General features: G+C 40.1%; 1 protein-coding gene across 2 annotated transcripts in view; it reads right to left on the reverse strand.

Annotated features, from left to right (window-relative positions):
• Nucleotides 1-20,213, reverse strand: part of DOK6 (docking protein 6) — a 373,813-nt gene that overhangs the window by 13,240 nt on the left and 340,360 nt on the right. The window contains exon 8 of one of the 2 annotated variants that reach the window (XM_053246101.1): nucleotides 13,233-13,279. The exons of the other annotated variant lie outside the window; for it this stretch is intronic. Within the exon in view, the coding sequence (XP_053102076.1) occupies nucleotides 13,260-13,279 (20 nt within the window). The 3' untranslated portion in view covers nucleotides 13,233-13,259. The remainder of the gene's footprint in view (nucleotides 1-13,232; nucleotides 13,280-20,213) is intronic. 2 annotated transcript variants of the gene reach the window in all.

The following is a 20,213-nucleotide window of genomic DNA, read 5'->3' on the forward strand; positions in this document are numbered from 1 at the left end:
CAGGTATTGCTGGATGCCACCAGCATTGTGAAGGCACCACATCCCACACCCACAGATGACATCTCCCAGAGGTGTTAACTAGCATGGGGGACAGAACAGATCCCTGTGGCACCCAATTTGCCAAAGGCCAAGGGGTGGAACAGACATCCCCCAGCACCACCTTCTGAATACGATCCTCCAGGCAGGAGCGGAGCCACTGTATAACCATGCCTCTAAGTCCCAACCTGTACAGAAAAACCAGAAGGATACCATCGCTGATGGTACTGAACACTGCCGAGAGGTCCAGGAGTACACCTTGCAATGCAGAATGTAGAGCAGACCAGAGTAGTGAGTGAAGCACAAGTTAATCCAAGGCCAGACACGGAGCTCATCTCACAGCAATCACCAAGAAAATATGAGAGAGAGCGAGAGAGCGCAAGGGCAAGAGAGCTGCCACTGTCCATTTCTTGCCACAACAATACCATCTCACAAAGAGACCAAACAACAACTCAAGGAAGGCAGGCAGTGCCCCCTTGTGTCTGGATTACACAGCATGGCCTCAGATTGGTGCTGGGTCCTGGCTGACAGCCTTACGCATGGGTCAGGGGCAGCAGTCCATATCTCATCATCGGCCATGGTGGTGCTGTGTGTGCATGTCTGCATTAAATGTGGTGATTCGAGTTCCCCATTGTTTCCTATGGGCAAAACAAACAGAGTGCACACATTTTGCAACCCTGCCTTGAAAAATCAACACTGCAGAACAGAAGCACATACAGTGCCTCCCAATATATAACAGAACACCATGTTTGGCCGAACACACAGTCCAAAGATGGCAAAAAAGAAAAAAGAATCACTGACCCAGAATCCACTGCCAGCCACAGTACCTGTACTGCAATAACATCACAAGTTGCTCGCTCACACACAATTATGACTCCTTACAACAGCTGCCACAGCAGCACCCTTAGCAGCCAGCAAGCATAACTCAACTAGAGCAATGTCTTCAGCCACATATTGACTGAGTGAGTACACCTTGCAATGCAGAATACAGATTTCAGACTGCAGAACAGACCAGAGGCGTGAGTGAAGCACAAGTTACTCTTAAGTCCAGACATGGAGCTCATCTCTTACCATGAGAAAAAGTCTTCTTTCTTCTTTCAGCATAAGCATACACCCCTGCCTGCCTACCTGTGTCTGGACAACATACCATGGCCACAGATTGATGCTGGGGCCAGGGTGGCAGCCTATCATATTGGTCGGGGGGGGGGGCACCAGCCCATATCTCATCATCAGCCATGGCGGTGGCATGTGTGCGTGTCTGCAAGTGTCAGCAGCACTAATGGGCAGACTGTGACACATCTGGCTTTGGGCTTGGCCAGGTTGGGGCGAGCTGCCAGTGGTGTTCCAGCGGGTGGGGGTGACCATGAGTCACTCACCCTCCACGGCCAACCCTAACTCTGAGAGTTAATTAAATTAACTCTAATTTAAGCCCTAACTCTGATGGCAGAGGGAGAAGAAGCACCTTGAAGGGGGTGTGGGGTCAGGGATGGTCTATTTATGGGCTGTGTGCCACACACAGCACTATCTGTAGCATTGTGGTGCTCACACAGAAGCTAGAAAAATCAAATCCCTCCATAGAAAGAAGCAAAGCACATAATTATCTATGGAATTCTCAGGACCAACAAAAGGAAGTGCTTCTTCACACAAAACATAATCAACTTGTGGAACTCACTGCCACAAGATGGTGGTGACAGCCAACAACTTGGATGGCTTTAAGAGGGGTTTGGATAAATTCATGGAGGAGAGGTCTATCAACGGCTACTAGTCTGGTGGCTGTATAGGCTATTTCCAGCCTCAGAGGCAAGATGCCTCTAAATACCAGTTGCTGCGGAGCATCAACAAGAGAGAGGGCATGCCCCCACCTCTTGCTTGTGTGCTTCTCAGAGGCATATGGTGGGCCACTGTGTGAAACAGGATTCTGGACTGGCCTTGGGACCAGAGGCGTATCTAGGGAAAATGGCGCCTAGGGCAAGCACTGAAATTGCGCCCCCTGTCCAAACATCTGACACCCATCTTTCAGATAACTTTACCATCATATCAGCTGAAAAATACAAGTCAAGTTCGTTAATATTTTAATATTTCAAAAACTATTTAGCAGTAGACGTAGCCAGACCAAAAAATGCTGGAAAACGACAAATTTCAGTATGCTGGGGCTCATGAAATACCCAAATACTATGTAGAGGTGTACTTGGAAAACTAAACAGAAGTGCCTGTCTAATTCTCTGCTATGCATTGTAGCATCACTATTACATACGTTTTAAAAATAAATGGAGAATTTGACTTTTCCCAGATACTCTGAAAATAATTAAAGGATATGCAGAGTAAACTGTGTCACTGCTTGGAATATATTCTAGTATTTCAGAAAGACAGTTAAAATGAGAGAAGGAGAGCAAGAAACTCCCAGTGGGCCTTAATCCTAAGGATCTCACACTGATTCAAAGACAAACTCACCATTAATAGCCATATTATTAAGACATCACATTTAACTCACTTATCACAAGAAGCAAAGTAAGAGCAAATGAATACAATCCTAGCTCATAAGCGTCAGCTCAGTATTCACAAGCCCTGATTCTCTGTACATAGTGCCAATCTGAATATGTGTACAGTGACTTATATTATATTAATTTAAAAAAAAAAATTACCTGTAGCCCCTTTGGAGGGGCTTCCTAAAGGCTGGGTGTGTGTGTCTTCAAAGGTTCCCCCTCCCCTCGCTGGCCTCTAGGGCCTCACAGGGAAAATTTGAGCATGTGCGGTGGCCATTTAAAAAATATATATATATATATATAAAATGGCCACTTGAAAACAAAATGGCTACCGTGCATGCTCAAATGGCCTCTGAGGTCTGCCATGGCATTTCAGTGGCCATTTTAAAAAAAAGTTTTAATTTTCAAAAATGGCACCCCCTTCAAGTGGCGCCCGGGGCACGTGCCCTGCTTGCCCTACCCTAGATACGCCCCTGCTTGGGACTGATCCAGGAGGGCTGTTCTTATGTTCTCCAGGCCCTTGATCATCTTGGTTGCCTTCTGCACCTTTTCCAGTTCTACACTGTCCTTAAGATATGGTGGCCAGAACAGTATATAGTACTCCAAATGTGGCTGCACCATGGATTTATGGAAGGGCATTATAATATCAGCATTTTTATTTTCAATCCCCTTCCTAATGATCCCTAGGAGGGAATTTGCCTTTTTCACAGCTGTCAACACTTTCACTGAGAAATCTGAATGTCAGCAACAGATCTCCTGCTCTTCTTCATATGAGCAATGTGTTTCTACAAGGATGGATGTGTTTCTACAAGATGTATTTCTGCATGTGTTTCTACAAGGTTAATTACAAAACTCAAAAGATGGCAAAAGAGTGAAGAAAGGGAAGTAAGACTAGAACTTTGGGCTAGTTCTCCAGAGTTTTGTTCTAAGATGAACCATAAAAAGTTTTAACTTCTCCACTACAAGACATTCCAAAATAAACAGAATAAATAGATCTGATAGTGATCTCAGAACGAAACAGTCATAGGACTTGATGTAATACTCCTTCCCCTGTACACTATTGGAGCAGAGAGATCTATGTCTTAGTGCACTCATGAGATGTTCTCTTGTCACCAATAATTCAACTCACAGAATTATCAAAGATTAAATTATCACACTTGGATCTCCAGATACTTTGTGATCATCTTGATCCTGCCAAGCTAGTGGGAAAAATACATCATGATCAATAATCTTGGAAAAAGTGTTCTCTTACTGTTGCTGCTTAAACCCACTATTTCATAAGTTAATCAGATCCACAGAAGGAAAACAATCAAGAAACATTATGAACAGCAACAGCACGAAATTCACACACAAAAAACCCAGTAACGATATCAGGCAGTGAAGCCACTGACTACATTTCTAATGACAATGTAATTATTACACAATCTAGTACACTGCATGCAAAGAGAGACTGGTTGACATCTAGACTAATGAAATGCACATGCAGTGTGCTGCCTTCCAGACAATGTATGCGGGTGCTCACATAGGGGAGACAATTTTGCTATATCCTCTTCTCTCTGAATGTTCTGTGCCATCCAAAAACATGTCCCTGAGGGTCACACAGCCCTCAGGTTAATATTTTGGGATGCCACAGAGCCTTTGAGAGAGAAGGGGCATCTGGCAAAAATCGTTTCACTAATCAAATGCTTGAGCTGCTTTATTTTGGAATACAGCATGTTGCAGGCATGCTCTGTTAGTCTGGATGTCAACCACTGGGTTCTGCACATATAGCTCTACATTAGCTAGCATTACAGCAACATTAGCTTTTGAAACCTTGAATGTGTCTTTTGGCTTCAGAAGGCCTTTGAATTAAATTGCATTAAAATGTAAACTAGCAGATGGCTAATGAACAGCAAAACACGAGTACATCACTGTTCTCTGGAATCTCAAGTGTCTGATAAGAAGATGCTTCTAAGTTACACATCCAAGAGGCCCCACTTGATGTGCTTATAATAAACTGGAGGTTGCATCAGAATGCCCTCTTAATGCTGCCCTCTTTGTGAATATTTGTTATGAAAAGTTCACAGGAAAAAAGGCAGTTTTTGTTCCTCTCCCTTTCCTGATCAGAAAGGGCTGGTTTAAGACTTGCTTGTTCTTGCCTCATCCACTTCCCTGCCAACATTTCTCCTTCAGACTGAGGCTAAAAACAAACCCAAATTGGTTGTGATCACTGAACTGCCCAGTGTTGGATTATTATAACCAACTCCTCTAAAAATAAACATTTACCTAACCTTAAGGTTTGAAGTGGGTTTCAGATCTTGAAGTTAAGATTTACCCACGGTGCCACATGACATTTGAACTGGCACAAAGGCAATTAAAACTCAGATCCTAAACCATACCAGTATTTGACTGCCTGTGAAAACAGAATTCAAGGAAAATTCTATGCTCAGATTTAATTAGGTAGGTGCGCATATGTTTAAAGATACCTTTAAAAAAAATTCCAAGGCACAAAGAATTTGCACTGGGGGCAAAAAAGGAGAGAAGGCAAGTACTGGCAGAGGCACAAAAAGGAAGGCTGTTGAAAGGAAATCTTCTATAGTTGTAGACCTGGTCCACAAATGGCCATTTCTCTATACTATATTATAATAAAGAGGCTGAACTTGTGAACTGACAGCTGAAAAATATTGTGTTTGAGATAAGGCAGACTTTTCTGTGATGTTATATATATGAGGGCCCTTTTCAATCATGTAAATCATCACCATGTTGTAGTCCTCAAGTGTTGAACAGGCATGTGTGAACTAGGCCTTGGATGATAGAAAAAAGAGATGGAGAGTGTATTAAAGCCTTATTTTCTCCTCAGAAGCTTTATCAGAGTGTGTCCATATCTCCAAGCTTTGACTACCAATGTGAGAGCTACACACTGGCTTTCCCTGCCATTCACAACTAAACAGAAAGATAAAAGCAGTCAGTTCTGAGAGTGCTTCTGTAATCTGTGCCTCTGCAAAATCCACTACTAAGTGCATCAGTTGATTGTCTCTGGTGTACAGTGAGAGCAATCAAGTACAAGGAGACAGACTGAGCTCAATATTTGTCCTTAAAAAAATGTGTTCCTTTTTTGCAGCACATTCCTAGTCAATGGCAGTCTTTCCTTTTATAAAACTTTCTAAAGGAATATAAAAGAATCACTGCTGGAGATTTTTTCTCCCTCTCCCCCAGCCACATAAAATATCCATTGCAAAGGACTGGAATCCATAATCTTCCATCCTTTTAATACTACATGTGACTCATTGAATTTTCCCCTCTATTGGGGCTAGAGAGAGAAAGGGAGTTAATAGGTTTTAAAACATTTGAAAGTGGTTTGGGAAAGATTTAACTTCCCTTGGTGAGCAGACATCGTATTGTTATTTATTATATCATCATCATCATCATCATCATCATCATCATCATCATCATCATCATCATCATTTTAATACCAGTACCTAGGGGCCCAATGATTGCACCCAGTCATGGGGTTGAGTCACAATTCCCTGCAGTACCTCACAAGCCATATATTCACCTGCCAACTGAGCAAAGATGCACCTTTTAAAAGTGGTGATTCACTTTATATGGCAGGGGGAGAGCAACTGGCCCTATCCATCCCCAGCAAAGCATCCCTCCAGTGGCTGTTACTGGAGTCTATCTTATGTTTCATCTTTAGATTGTGAGCCCTTTGGGGACAGGGAGCCTATTGATTTATTTTTATTGATGTAAGCCACTTTGGGAACTCTTGTTGTTGAAAAGTGGTATATAATTTTTTGTCATCATCGTTGTCCATACAAGAATATTAGATTATTACAATACATTCTGTGAAAAGGCAGATGTGGCCACAGTTACCCATGCCTTATTCACATCATGGCTGGACTACTGTATTATTATTATTAATAATTCGATTTCTATACCACCATTCCAAAAATGGCTCCGGACGGTTTACACAGAAAAACAACAAACAAATAAAATGCAACCCGGTCCCCAAAGGGCTCACATTCTATTTTTTTTTTAAATAAGAATTTTTATTAAGAAATAGACCAAAGAGAACAAAGACAAATCACCATAAAACAATTAAAAACTAATCATTTTTTGTGATGAAAAACCTCATTTTTTCTAATTAATTACATCAGTAAAGAAAAAAAAATCTAGAACAAGAGAATCACCATGGTAAAAGGTGCCTCTTTGCCCGGTTAGCGTAGAGCTCTATGTGGGGCTTAGGGATGTGCACGGAACCACAGAAGCGTGGTCTGGCACTGGGGGGAGTGTGTCTTTAAGGGGTGGTGGTGGCAGTACTTACCCCCCCCCCCGCCGCTCTCCCCCCTCCAGCACTGGTGTTTCTAAAAACGTTCCTGGGGCGGCAGAGTTCCTCCCTGCTGCCCCTGCCTCCGTTGTTGTCTGCAAAGAGTAAAACTAGAAAGAGCTGGCGGCGCGCATGTGCCCTTCGCAGAACTAGTGCTCGTCTCACATGTGGTGCACGCGTGCCAGCGGCGGAGACGAGCGCGTGTGCCGTGAAGGGCACATGCGCGCCGCCAGCTTTTTCTAGTTTTACTCTTTGCAGACGACGACGGGGGCAGGGGCAGCAGGGAGGAACTCTGCTGCCCCAGGAACATTTTTAGAAACACCAGCGCCGGAGGGGAAAGAGCGGTGGCGGGGGGGTAAGTACTACCACCACCCCTTAAAGACACACACCCCTGCCCTGCCGGACCGCCGGAATTCCGGACCGGTCCGGAGGCCTTTTCTATGGCCCCGGACTGGTTCCGTGCACACCACTAGTGGGGCTGCCCTTAAAGAATATTCAGAAACTGCAGCAAGTGCAAATGAGACAGCTAGGATTTTAACTGTAGCTACCTATTGGGACCATAATGTAACCATTCTGAAAGAGCTGCACTGACTACCAATTTGTTTCCAGGTCCAATTCAAGGTGCTGGTTTTGAGCTTTAAAGCCCTTAATGGTTTGGACCCTGAATATCTGAAGGACAGGCTGCTCTCAAGGGTTTCTGTCTGCTCGACAAGTAACTGGAGGGGTGCCAAGGGGTGCTTGACAAGAAGGTGAGGGAGGTTCGGTTATCGAGCATGCAGGACAGGGCCTTCATGGTCATTGCCTCCAGGCTTTGGACTGCTCTTCCAGCTGGCATCAACTCCTCAGAGTTCTTCAAAAGTTTCCATCACAGTTTTTACGAAACAAGTAAAAATGTGGCTTTTATATGACAGAGTTGTTTTTTTGCTGTTGCTTTTATATGAGAGAACTTTTTTTTTTTGCTGTTGTATCTGTGTTTTGTGTTTTACTGTTTTAATTTTCTATAGGTTTTTAAACTTTTAAATAGAGATACAGCATTTTTATATTTAAATTTTATATTTGTACTTTTAATTTTGTATTGTTTTAATTATGCATTGTTTTAATTATACTGTAAACTGCCTTGGGATTATTTTAATGAAAGCAGTATGTAAATTAGACAATAAATAAATAATCTGTGGGCTGGCCTATAGAAAGTGCTCAGAAACAATTGTTGGTTTAGGTTGTGATCACCAGGCTGTTAAGAGGAGCAGTCTTTATGGAGCATACAGTTTTGGCTTTATTTTGTTATTTTATTTACTTACAGAGTTTGTTCACTGCTCTTCAGGTGGAAGCCTCCCAGAGGCTAACATAGAATTTAAATATGTAAATCAAAAAATACAACAATGGATGATATAAAACAAGTCAAAACAAGAGAAGCAACAAAACAAAACAAAAAACAAACAAACCACCAGCAAACACATGAAAAATGATACATGAACAAGGAAACCTAAAGGTTTTTATGATATTGTCTATGGCTTCCAGGGCTAATTCCAATTGCTGATGTTGATTTTTGAATCCTACATGGTTTGGGACTAGGATATATCAAGGACCAACTTCTTTCATGCGAACCCACCCACATATTAAGATCTTCTTCAGGCTCCCCCTACTCTCTGAGGTGCAGTGTTTTGTTCCTCTAGGGCAGATATATAATCGGGGCACACTTAGGTAATTTTGGAGCCTGGACCTAAAGGCCTTTGGAGGCCCCACACTGCAAGTTAAGCATCATTTTTTTTAACACATAGGTTCTTGAGGGCACAAGCCACATACCACCCAGAACAGATTAAGGAGGATTGGGGGGGAGGGCAGGAGGTATGGAGGCCCTGGACTTTTGCCCCAAAGTCCAGGGGTAAGAGCGCCTCTGTATATAATTAACCCCTTTTATGTAGATATGCATTCCTTCATTAATCCACATATCTAATCTGAGGAGGTAACATATTAAAAATATCTGGTATGCAAAAACATTAGGTTGCAGGTGAAAAGGTTGCAGTAAGAAAATCTTCATTTTTAGACCAGAGCTGAATCAAAGGAAGGAAGGAAGGAAGGATGATTTTAATGCTAATCTCCATTACAGTACCATATGGACTAGTTCAGAGTATCAACCGGTGTGGGCCAACACTGGTGTGTCTAATCACAAGGGAAGACAATTTATCTGAACTGCCCCACAACACATGGTTTTACTAGTAGTTTAAGGTAGTAGTATAAACATGCATTGGGGCCCCCACTCCTTTTGTGTGATTAGATAATGGCACACCAGAGGGTGGATGTACACATCCATTCTCCCTCATGTGTTTAAGATGGGTCAGTCTCAGTATTGTTCAGACTGGCCCAATGATTTTGAGCAAATGTTCATACTCAGTGTAGAGTTTACACTTCTGGCAGCCAAGCCATTTATAAATAATGCATATGACTGTTCTTTACAACTGAGAATGTAATGTACACTTGATTCATGAGTTTGTGTGACAGATACTTTAGACCTTGTCAATAATTAAAATGCATTTAGAAACAGGATTTTAATTCCAAATGAGAACAACAGTTTGTTGTCCGAAATTGGAAGACAAATCTTATTCTATCGAGGGAAGCATTTTTCTCTGTGAGGGATATTTTGTCATGTAGAACACCAGATAAAATAGGGATGTAACTGAGTTGTAACTGATCTTATTTTTACTTATGCTTGTATAATAACGAGTCCCAGGCAGAATTTTAATTAACTGTGTGAGAGAAAGTCTGCTTCTTTTCAACAGAGATGTACATCACCAAACAAGAAAAAGAATGCTCTGGTTTGCCATTTATAGTAATATATAGAAGAACACGGCAAGATGACTGAATTGCAAGATTACTGAAGTTAAGATTTTTGAAATAATAAAAATAATGGCTAACATAATGTGAAGTCTTAATGGGAACAGCAGGGTATTGCAGCACTATTGCTATGGACACGGAAACAGTGATCCTGGTGAGGACGCTGGTTGCACTAGTACAGTGTTCCCATAGTTTCATCCATTCACCACAATGGGAAAAACTATGGTAATGCTAGTAGCACCACCATCACTATGGTCTCCAGTAGTACCACTGTTTACTGAGCAGTATGTCAGCTACTGTGTATGAGGTTGCATAAAACTAGTGTTGACCCCCTATCTCTCTCTGACTTGCTCCTTTTCTCACAAACACACACACTTCTCTCTCTCTCTCTCTCTCTCTCTCTCTCTCTCTCTCTCACACACACACACACACACACACACACACACACACAGTCGCCTTAATGCCTCAGGGAGATTTTAGATATTTTACAGATCATCATATATATTTGCTATAACCTTAGTCTAAACCCATTTGAATCAAAATCAGTCAACCAGGAGGAGACCTGGAGGAACAGCATTCCCTGTGCTGCACTTCTGACCATGGTCAGTAAAGTTCCATATTCTTTTGCACAAGTGAACTGTGAAGGGGTAAATTTCCACCTTAATATCAGCCACAATAATAATTTATTTTCCAGAAATAAATGTTCCATTCTCAGTGGAAATTAAGTGTAGCTATAGGACTACTTCCACTGTATCACTTTTTTAAAAAAATAACTTTTTATTCATTTTTTCACAACATAAGATACACACATGCCCACACAAAAAGAAAAAGGGAGAAAAAGAAAGAAAACACAAAAAAAGACAAGAGGACTTCCATCTCATCATTAGAACAAGTATCATTAAAATACCCAAGTCTTGCCTGTAATATTGTATCACATTTGTTGACAATGCTTTAGCCCCCCGAAATAGAACCTGATGCACCTCAGAGACATATTCTAACATAAACATCAGTTGTGATGATATATCTATACCTTGCTTCAAATATGAAGGGACTTTTTCTGATGATGGAAATATCCTTAGAGAAGAAAATCAAGATAAAATCTGTTACCAGCTTTATGAACTTTTCTGATCAAAGAGTCCCCTTTCCCAATCCAGTGAGATCTAAGTGAGAAAATGAGCAGCAACACCTGCCCTAGCCTTATCCTTCAAACATCTATTAATGTACTTTCAGTTCCTTAATAGCATCTGGTCCATTTAAATTCCCTATTGGTACTCTAGCCACTACTGCTTATCCTAACTTTCCTCCTTCCTTTTAGTCATAACTCCTGAATTTGGACTATCAACTTTTCAGATAAAAATAGCACTTACCTGATGCTTTGTTTGCCCCATCAAAAGGAGAAAGGACAAAGGTCCACAACAAACAAACAAAAATCACTATAAAAGAGCTATTGATGAACACTAATTGCATGTGGACTGCATAAATTGACAAACGCTGAGAAGTGTATGTGTTTATTGGATTATGTATAACAGTAATAGCATATCACAAGATTTTTTACCATATGTAAAATATTTCTTTTGATTATTTTACTTTTGATTATAGTTTATACTATCTTACTTTTGATTATAGATTATAGCAAATTTCCATGTGTTATTTTATTTTTTATTCATTGTTAAATCTGTACATCACCTTTCATTAAAACAATCCCAAGGCGGTTTCTCTTACACGTATGCTTACTTACACGTGACCATTTGCTTGATTGTGTTTAGTACATGTATAATTATGGGAATTTTTGTCTTATAACATATACCAATTGGCTGACATGTTGCATAGTCATAAAAGGGACAATTGGGTATTTCAGCGCCACTTCTGTGGACATGGAAGCTACCTTTCTACGAGGGATACACACACACTGCTTTCACCAAAGTTTTGACATTTCTAGGAGCAAGTGGAGAAGGAAGCCAAGAGAGGCTGTTCCCTGAATTGTGCGCATTAAATTCCTCCCTACCCACCAGGTTCAACAGACCACTGCAATCATTATGATCACTTATGAAGCAATTAAGGCTTCTAGTAAATGTTACCTCATTCTTCATAACTCAATTTGTTAGCAGCTTTATTTTCTGCTGTCAGTCCTTTCACTTTCAGGAGAGATCTACATATTATTTTCAGTATTGTGAAGAGATTAGATTAAATGGAGTGGTTTACTTCTAGTGCTAAGATTTAGCAGTCAAGAAATAAAGAAGATTGAAGCTAGGCTTTCATTTTCATTAAAACAAATTGCTGGCATTTTAGTCTGAAATAAAACCAATGAAGGGAGGAAAAAAAGCAAAGAAAAGAACGCTTTGGTGTAAAGTGAGCATGAAAAGGCAAAAGAAGAAGACAGTTATTGAACGCTTTGCTAGAAATATAATGATTTGCCCTTTTGAGGGAATGCCTAGGGAATTTGCTTTATGGGCACTAACAAATAAGAGAAAGTATAAAGAAACACTGGGCAAATAATTTACTATTGGAATGTCTTGAAATGACCTAAGATGTGAAGAAATATATAAAAGTAATGAAACAAAAACAAGTAAGCAAAGAAAGATGGCAGTGCCAACACACACACACACACACACACACACACACACACACACACACAAATCAATGTATTGCTGATTTCACACCTAAGCAGATTTATAAGACAATTTTCTTTTATATTCTTGAAAATCCCCTCAAGTAAAACACTTTCCAATAGGCAATGCTTATCAGGAGTGATGGATTTTTGATTTACTGTTTTGATATTTTATATCATAAACCTCAGCACTGAATTTTTGATTTACTGTTCTGATATTTTATATCAGAAACCTCAGCACTGAAAATTCGGAGCACATACAGCTCCCAAACCTGGGAGTTTTTGTAAAAATAAAATAAAAAATCACACAGTTTTTGATTGTGTGAATGACCTCAAAGTCTTCTGCTAGCAGTTGTGTAAAATCGTGGAGCACAACTAATTGCCTAGAGATGCATATCTTCTTGCATTATGCTAATACAGGATGTAGACCATTGTACTTGGTTGATACTGGTTTTGTCTTTGTCAGAACCCCTGGTGGCGCAGTGGTAAAACTGCTGCCCTGTAACCAGAAGGTTACAAGTTCGATCCTGACCAGGGGCTCAAGGTTGACTCAGCCTTCCATCCTTCCGAGGTCGGTAAAATGAGTACCCAGAATGTTGGGGGCAATATGCTAAATCATTGTAAACTGCTTAGAGAGCTCTGGAGAGCTCTTAGAGAGCGGTATATAAATGTAAGTGCTATTGCTATTGCTAATATAGAAAACCAAACTAATACTAGGAGATAAACATAGCTGCTCATTTTAAGTACCTAAAGGAGATGGGTATGAAATTAAAACAGACACAAATCAAATCTTTATAGTTACGGCCATTCGACCAGCAAAAAACCCAGAAACAGTAAACTCTCTCTCGAAGTCACAATGAACAAGTTGCATTTACATCTTCTTGGAAAATAAGACTGTCTGAAAATAATCCAGTTATAATAACCACATTTCACTTTTAGTTAAAGCCAAATCAATTCAAGTACAAACCTTAAGTGGTGTGCTCAGCTGAATGCATCAGGCTGTGGCTGAAACAGCTGAAGTGTGGGATAATGATGTCATTAATGATAATGCACAAATGATTTCCACTGAAACAACACCTAGAATTTATTATAATGGCACTAAGTCCAATAACCACCTTGATTACACAGGACATTGATTCTACATGATGAAAACCATCCCACTTCCAACCTTTCGCTCTTTAAATAGCTTTTAAAAACAAAATTGTGTTTCTAGTTACAGATATTTTTTACTCCTGATTTAGAAATATTCCATGCTGAATGATACAATGACTATTCCATTTCCCAGGTACACTGTAGCTCCATAATAAAGCACTTGCTCTGCAAGTGAAAAGCGAAAGATCTTGGAGAGTCTTTGTTAATCTAAGTAGACTATACTGGCTAAGGTGGAACCACATTGAGAATAAGGCAGCTTTCTAAGTTCATCTTGAATTGTGATAGAAAGATGGGTCTATGACAGAATGATATCTACATTTTAAGAGGTTACCTCCCCCAAGTGCCATCTGACATGTAAAACATCATTTGAGGATCACAACACTGCATATAGATCAGTCCAAACCTTTAAGAAATATATAGCACAATGTTGTGCATACTTACTCAGAATTAAACCACACTGAGTTAAATGGGACTTGTCTATCAGTAATGGTGCATATGACTATCACCTCAGCCAAGGCATTCACACATTGCGTGAAAAATCCAGAAGTGGTTTAAATCTTCATTGCACTCACAACAGGAGATGAGTCAGAGTCCACTCTTAATAATTACAATATGTTTATAGGCAAGCTGCAAGAATTCTATGCAAAAGAACAAAAGGAGGACAAACCCAATATTGAAATCAGGTCTCAAACCTGGTTTGACCAGGGTTGTCTTTTGGCAAGACAGAATCTGGTGCAAAGCTTTAAATCTTACAAGCAAAATCTGGCCTTCGTTTCAGCACAGGAAGTCCTCCTCTTTAAAAAAAACACAGTATAAAACTATTACTTAGGGAGAAAAAGCAGGCTGCTATCAAAGAAACTTGGCATCTTCTAACCCAATCAGTTAAGGCTAAAAATCCATCACTATTTTGGAAGGTAACAGCGGGTTGTTCTATAAAACAACCATTAAGATTAGTCAACCAGGTGGAGGCCTGGGAAGAACATGATAGAACGCTTTATAAGGATTAAGAGGAGGAGAATGAGATAGCAGAGCAGAAAGGGGAGAATTTACCAGCATGGGCCCCCATAACTACAACTGAAATAAAATCCTTAATAGATCCAATGAAGATAGGCAAGGGCCCTGGAAGCGACTGCGTTTTACCAGAGGCAATCAAGGCAAATTTAGAGTAGTGCATTCCAGTCTTAGCCTCATTATTCATCTACATCTACTGCACAGTACATGTTCCCAAAGTTTGGGGAGGGGGGGTTGTGTTCATAGTGCCTGTATACCAAGCCTGCACAACATAAGGCCTGGAGGCTGGATCCGGCCCACAGAGACCTTTTTGCTGTCCCCAATAGTCCAAGCTATTGCCGTGCCTAAGGTGAGGTGCAAAATGCTGCCTTGCCCCACGGCCCTGGTGTGGACCAGCCCTATTACAATTTTTATCTCTGCAAACTTTAAAATTGGGGGGGGGTGGCAACAAGAGGAAATATTATTATTATTGGTAATAATTGCTTTCATTAATATTTTTAATGATTAACTAATATGGTAATTGCTTTCACTGATATGTTTTAATTTAATTATAATGCTTTGAAAATTTACCTTGGCCCCCACACACCAAGTCATGGTTGATTCTGGCCTTGAGCCAATAGGATCTGTCCTTACAGTGAAGGAATGCTTGAGACAATACAACATGTTCTTTTGTACTGCTCCTTCTATAAAGACTCATGTGCCCAGGGCTGTCCTTAGGGCACGGCAAGCAGGGCTACTGACCTGGGCCTGGCTCTTTTAACCCCCATTAGAATTAACCGGAAGGAGTACCCGCACCGGCTGATTTGCCCCGGGCCTCACACCCCGCCAGGGCTCTCTAAGGACGGCCCTGCATGTTCCAGCTTGATTACACTCTTGTTATTAAATAGTCCAGTTAGGGACGGGTCTTACTATACACGTTTTATCCTCTCTGATGAGGGTGTAGATATTACCTGAAAGGTAGCCACCTTTTTCGGTTTGACAGCCATGAAAACCAGACAACAAAGGACCGCCAATAAAATGTAATTTGATCTTACTACCATTATTATACTTAATTTGATTTGCTGTACCTATTGTATTGCATTATATTGTATATGGGGGGGGGTTCCTTTTGACTTTTGTGTATCTGATAATTTATTGTAAATTAAGTTCTTCTTCTATCACCTCAGGCAATTAAAAAGTTGATTGCATCCATCTACCTTGAAAATGACTAACAACACAGACCTTTTCAGTTTAATTTTGGTGTACAAAGTGTATGTATTATATATGACGGCTTTAGGACTAGTAAAATTCCTTCCTGAAATACTGAGCTAGATGGACCAAAGTCAGAAATCAAAAGTTGTTTCCATCCTTCATATTATAAGTTCAAAAGTATAAGAGGTTACAGATTTGAAGGGACATCAAAGACCTACAACAACAAAAATCTCCATTTAATATTAGAAGTTGAAGGTACCATCTACTACCATGTGTGGAAAAAGGACTTCTTAAAAAATAGTTCAGAAGCTTTATAAAATTTCAAAGCTATATAGTAAGTGAGTTGGGTGTTTTTCATCTGGTACCTTTTAGCAGATGTTGTTACATGACAGAGTCATCCCTTGGGGAAGCAAGTAGTTTGCACGGTTGCATGGCAAATTTCAGCAGGCAAAAAGCCAGCAAAGTGAAGGCCATGCAGTTAGCTCTAAGCAGTTTATTGTAACAAGCAGAAACAATGAATCAGCAGAACATGCACATACAGGCTGGTTCTGAGGCTCCAATATTTTAATTTATGTTTATAGAGAAATAATTCCATTCACATACAATATAGGGATGCAAGCAAATGTAAGGTAAGAATTCAAACTGTCAGCATCTTTAAGATATTGGTCAAGCTAAGTTGCCTTGAATTAAAATATATCTCAAATTCTTAGAATCCCAGACAAAGAACATTTCTTCTAGGTATATTTGAACAAGCCAGCAGCTTCAGCTTCTGTGGATTTTGAAAGGCTGCTCCTAATTCTGTGAAAATATAGTGCAGCTATACATTTTCAGGTTGTTACCCTCAGGGAGAACATTTCTAATCAAATGGTATTACATTATATCTGGTTTTGCTTCATATCTATTTTTGCCTTATTACTATTGCTAAAATGTAGAGGAAACACAAAAACTAAAACGGCCATGATGAGATTTAATGATTCTAGTCAAATAAACGTCCCCACAATGTACTATTCATTTCAAAGTGCTCTCAAAAACTAAGTCAATCTCAAAACCATGAGAAGGGAATCTTCAATTCCTGAAAGTAAATCTCTGAAGAATCTGGCCATATTTCTCCTCGTGCCACCTGCTTCCTTCCAATATGTCTTCTTTGCCAGAAGTCACGACTCACAAGTGAACAGGAAAGCCCATCTGTTTAATGCCTCTTCCCCTCCTAATCAACCCACTGACAACCAGAATGTATTTGGAAAGGCAGGAGGTGAAGGACTATATGGATATTATTCTTGTTATTAGAATTGGTTGCAAAGATTGCCAGAAGGTAATATGCATAACGTAGCCATTCATTCATTACGGAGCAACTTGTGAACATCTTGATTTCAAGTAATGCATTTAGGTATGTAATTATATGTAAGATAAGCTCACTATTAACAAAGCACTTCCACATGCTATAATTTTATTATTATTTAGCATTACATTCAAACATGAACTGACTTTTAAGCACAATGAGCTTTCAAAATGATATGATTTCATAAATACTGCCTCTGCTCTGACAGCACTCTGGAAGATCATAAAAAACACATCACTGGCCCACAGTGATGTGTTTCCAACCTTACAGAGTGCTTCTGGAGTGCAGGTAGTGCTCTGAACTCTATTGGCTCTTGCTCAACAAAGTACAGGGGTTCTGGGGGAGTTGTAGGATGGTTCCCAGTCCATCCCTGAAATCCCTCCTTATGTATGTATTTTGTTAGTCAGGATGTCAGCTACCATCTGCAAATGCAAATCTGCTGTTTCTGTTAAAAACATGGTAGGTCTGTCAATTAAGTAAAGGCTGAGCCTATAGACAAGTGGTAAGAAGAAACAATGTTGCCTATCAGGCCTTTTAAATTCTATTTTTCAGATTTGATCTGATTTTTAACTAATTTTAAAGTGAGTTTTAAAGCTGCTTTGTATTGTATTTTCTTTTCACCTTTCTTGTCTGTTATGATTTAATGCATTATGTGTTTTCACTGTGTGTTTTAATCCTATGTTGTGAGCTGCCCAGGGAACAATTTGTTAACAAATAGTTAATTATTAATTACTCATCATCATCATCATCATCATCATCATCATCATCGTGTAAATCATTGTGACTGCAGCCACATCAAATGTGAGATGTGTACATTCTGCTCTACTGCCTTTTAAAACAAGTCACTAAAATATATATGGCGCACAATATTCCATATATATAGATGATTCTAGCCTTCTTCAGACATTATCAGTGCAAGCAGCGCTCACACTTACAGGGGGGAAAGCAGGCAGGAAGTCCTGCCCTGCCATGGTCACTCACCTGGGCGCACACACTTACGGTGCCGTCTCCCCGAAGGGTGAGGCGCCATAAGCATGTTCACTGTCGATTCCATGAGCTGCAAACTCAACCGATCAAGGCTACAGATCATGGAATCACCAGGGAACATGTTTATGGTGCCTCCCCCTTCAGACAAACGTTGCTGTAAGCATGTGTGCCTGGCAGGAGGAGGTGAGTGACAGTGGTGAAGTGGGACTTTTTCAGATGTAAGTGTCAGCGTTGCTCACTCTGATAGAATCTGAAGAGGGCCCCTATCTTTGTGGAAAAGTTCTTCACATACCCAGGGCAGACACAAGACTAGAGATGGGTAATCTCTAGTCATGCCTCTGCCCCTGTCTACCATGACCCCTTTTGCCTTTCTATATCTCTCATTCTATCAGTATGCCATACTTGTTCCTGGTGCCATTTCATGGGCACATGCTGCTGTGCCAGAGTAACAGCATGTGCTTTGCCACCATAAGGCCACACATTGGGATAGTGCTCTGGTCCTTTCACACTTATTATGAGCTGTGGGCTGATTCTCCATGATTTGCACACTGGTATGGTAATCAGTGTTACAGCAACCATGTAGGAAATGTCAGTTATTTAGCTCCTTTCCATGTGATCATTACTCAGGGACAATGATAGCTAGAATTTCATATCCTATTTAATATGATAGGAGCCCTGATACAGGGGACCAGGTAATATGTGTGTATTTGCCTGTAGTCTTGCTTTCTAATTTGTTCTCTAGAGCTTTTGCTTGTACAAATATATATATTGCTTTACTTATTAGTTGTATTGTTTGGCTCAAATATCGAATTCATTCTTCAAATACCTGTGGGGGCAGGAATCCTATTCTTCTAGTTACAGCTTCCTCAAATTTTGTTTATAGATCATATACTAAATACATTTGAGAAAAATTGAAAGAGATGAAAACATACATAAGATGTGACAAATCATTTATAATTTTATTATACGTATTTTGGCTTGCTGGGCCTGCTTTGCTTTACTGTTGCCTTTACTGCTTCCAAATAATTCCCCTTTTTGCCTTCTATAGACTTCTGATTTTGTATCACCTGGAAAATAATTGTTACTTTAGATTCTAAACAGTCAATATCACATTCACCTTGACTTCTCTATATGTGGAATCTGTGGAAATCATAGATGTGCAACCATTTGAGAATTAGATTGTTTTCTCTAGAAATTTCTTTGTTTCTTGTTGTTCCTAGCAGGTGTCTTCTGAATTAACTTTAGGAAGAATTCTGTGGCAACTCTATTGTTCATGTGAGTCCCCAATTAGTCTTCCTCCTACTAGGTAAGCATGCAAAGGATTGCAGACTTAGGTTATATATATTAGGTTATCACTAACTCTCCATTCCATTATTGATTGTGTTATTATCTTGTTTATGGTTAAACATATCTCTTATTTATGGTTTTATGTATGATCTTTATCTGTGATGGTAAACCCTGATGTTGAAACCACAAATTTTTTTAAAAAACCTGTTGATGTTACAATTGTCACACTACTACTTCATTTGAATCTGAGGACTATTTCATTGTGATAGTTCTCCTACATGGACAAAGCACATTGATTTGCAAACCACATTTCACACATAAATTATCTTATATGGAGACTGGCATAATTGACATTGCCCTTGTATGTGGACAAAAGAGGGGTACTTCCAAGGCAAACTGAATGTTCTTCTTTTGGACTTTCTCTCTTCCGTATAACCTAACAGCAAAACCGAAGAGAAAAATATGAACTCCTTGGACATGGTCTGAGGGCACATGATATAGTCACCTTGCTTAAGCTAAGCAGTCTAGATCTAGTCAGTATTTGGACAGGTGACCATCTGGAAACCCTATGCACAATGCCTTCAGTTATATGAAGGGAAAAAGATGGTGAAAAGACATAATTTGTCTTTTATGGCTTTGTCTGTGGAGAATGGCAGCCATCTATAAGTCAACATTTTCCACAGCCCTCTGGTGATGAAAGGAGAGTTTCAGAGGGTTGTGGGTCTGCAAGGAGGTTTCAGCATCTCTGTGCTGAAGGCTCCTTTGTGCAGTGGACCGGCTACAGAGAAGAAGAAGGAGCAATTTTCGCATCTCTCTCCTCCCTCTGAAAAGCCCTCTCCATATTTATAAATTTGCTCCTGAGGGCTTGGAACCCTCAGGAACCTATTTACAGAACTGGAAAAGGCTTTGGAGAGAGGGGTGTGGAAACAGTTATTCCTCTGTGCCCAGCCCAGTGCACAAAGGAGCCTTCAGTGCAGGCAA

Source organism: Hemicordylus capensis, chromosome 4 (genome assembly GCF_027244095.1).
Source record: "Hemicordylus capensis ecotype Gifberg chromosome 4, rHemCap1.1.pri, whole genome shotgun sequence".
In the NCBI taxonomy this organism is placed as follows: domain Eukaryota; kingdom Metazoa; phylum Chordata; class Lepidosauria; order Squamata; family Cordylidae; genus Hemicordylus; species Hemicordylus capensis.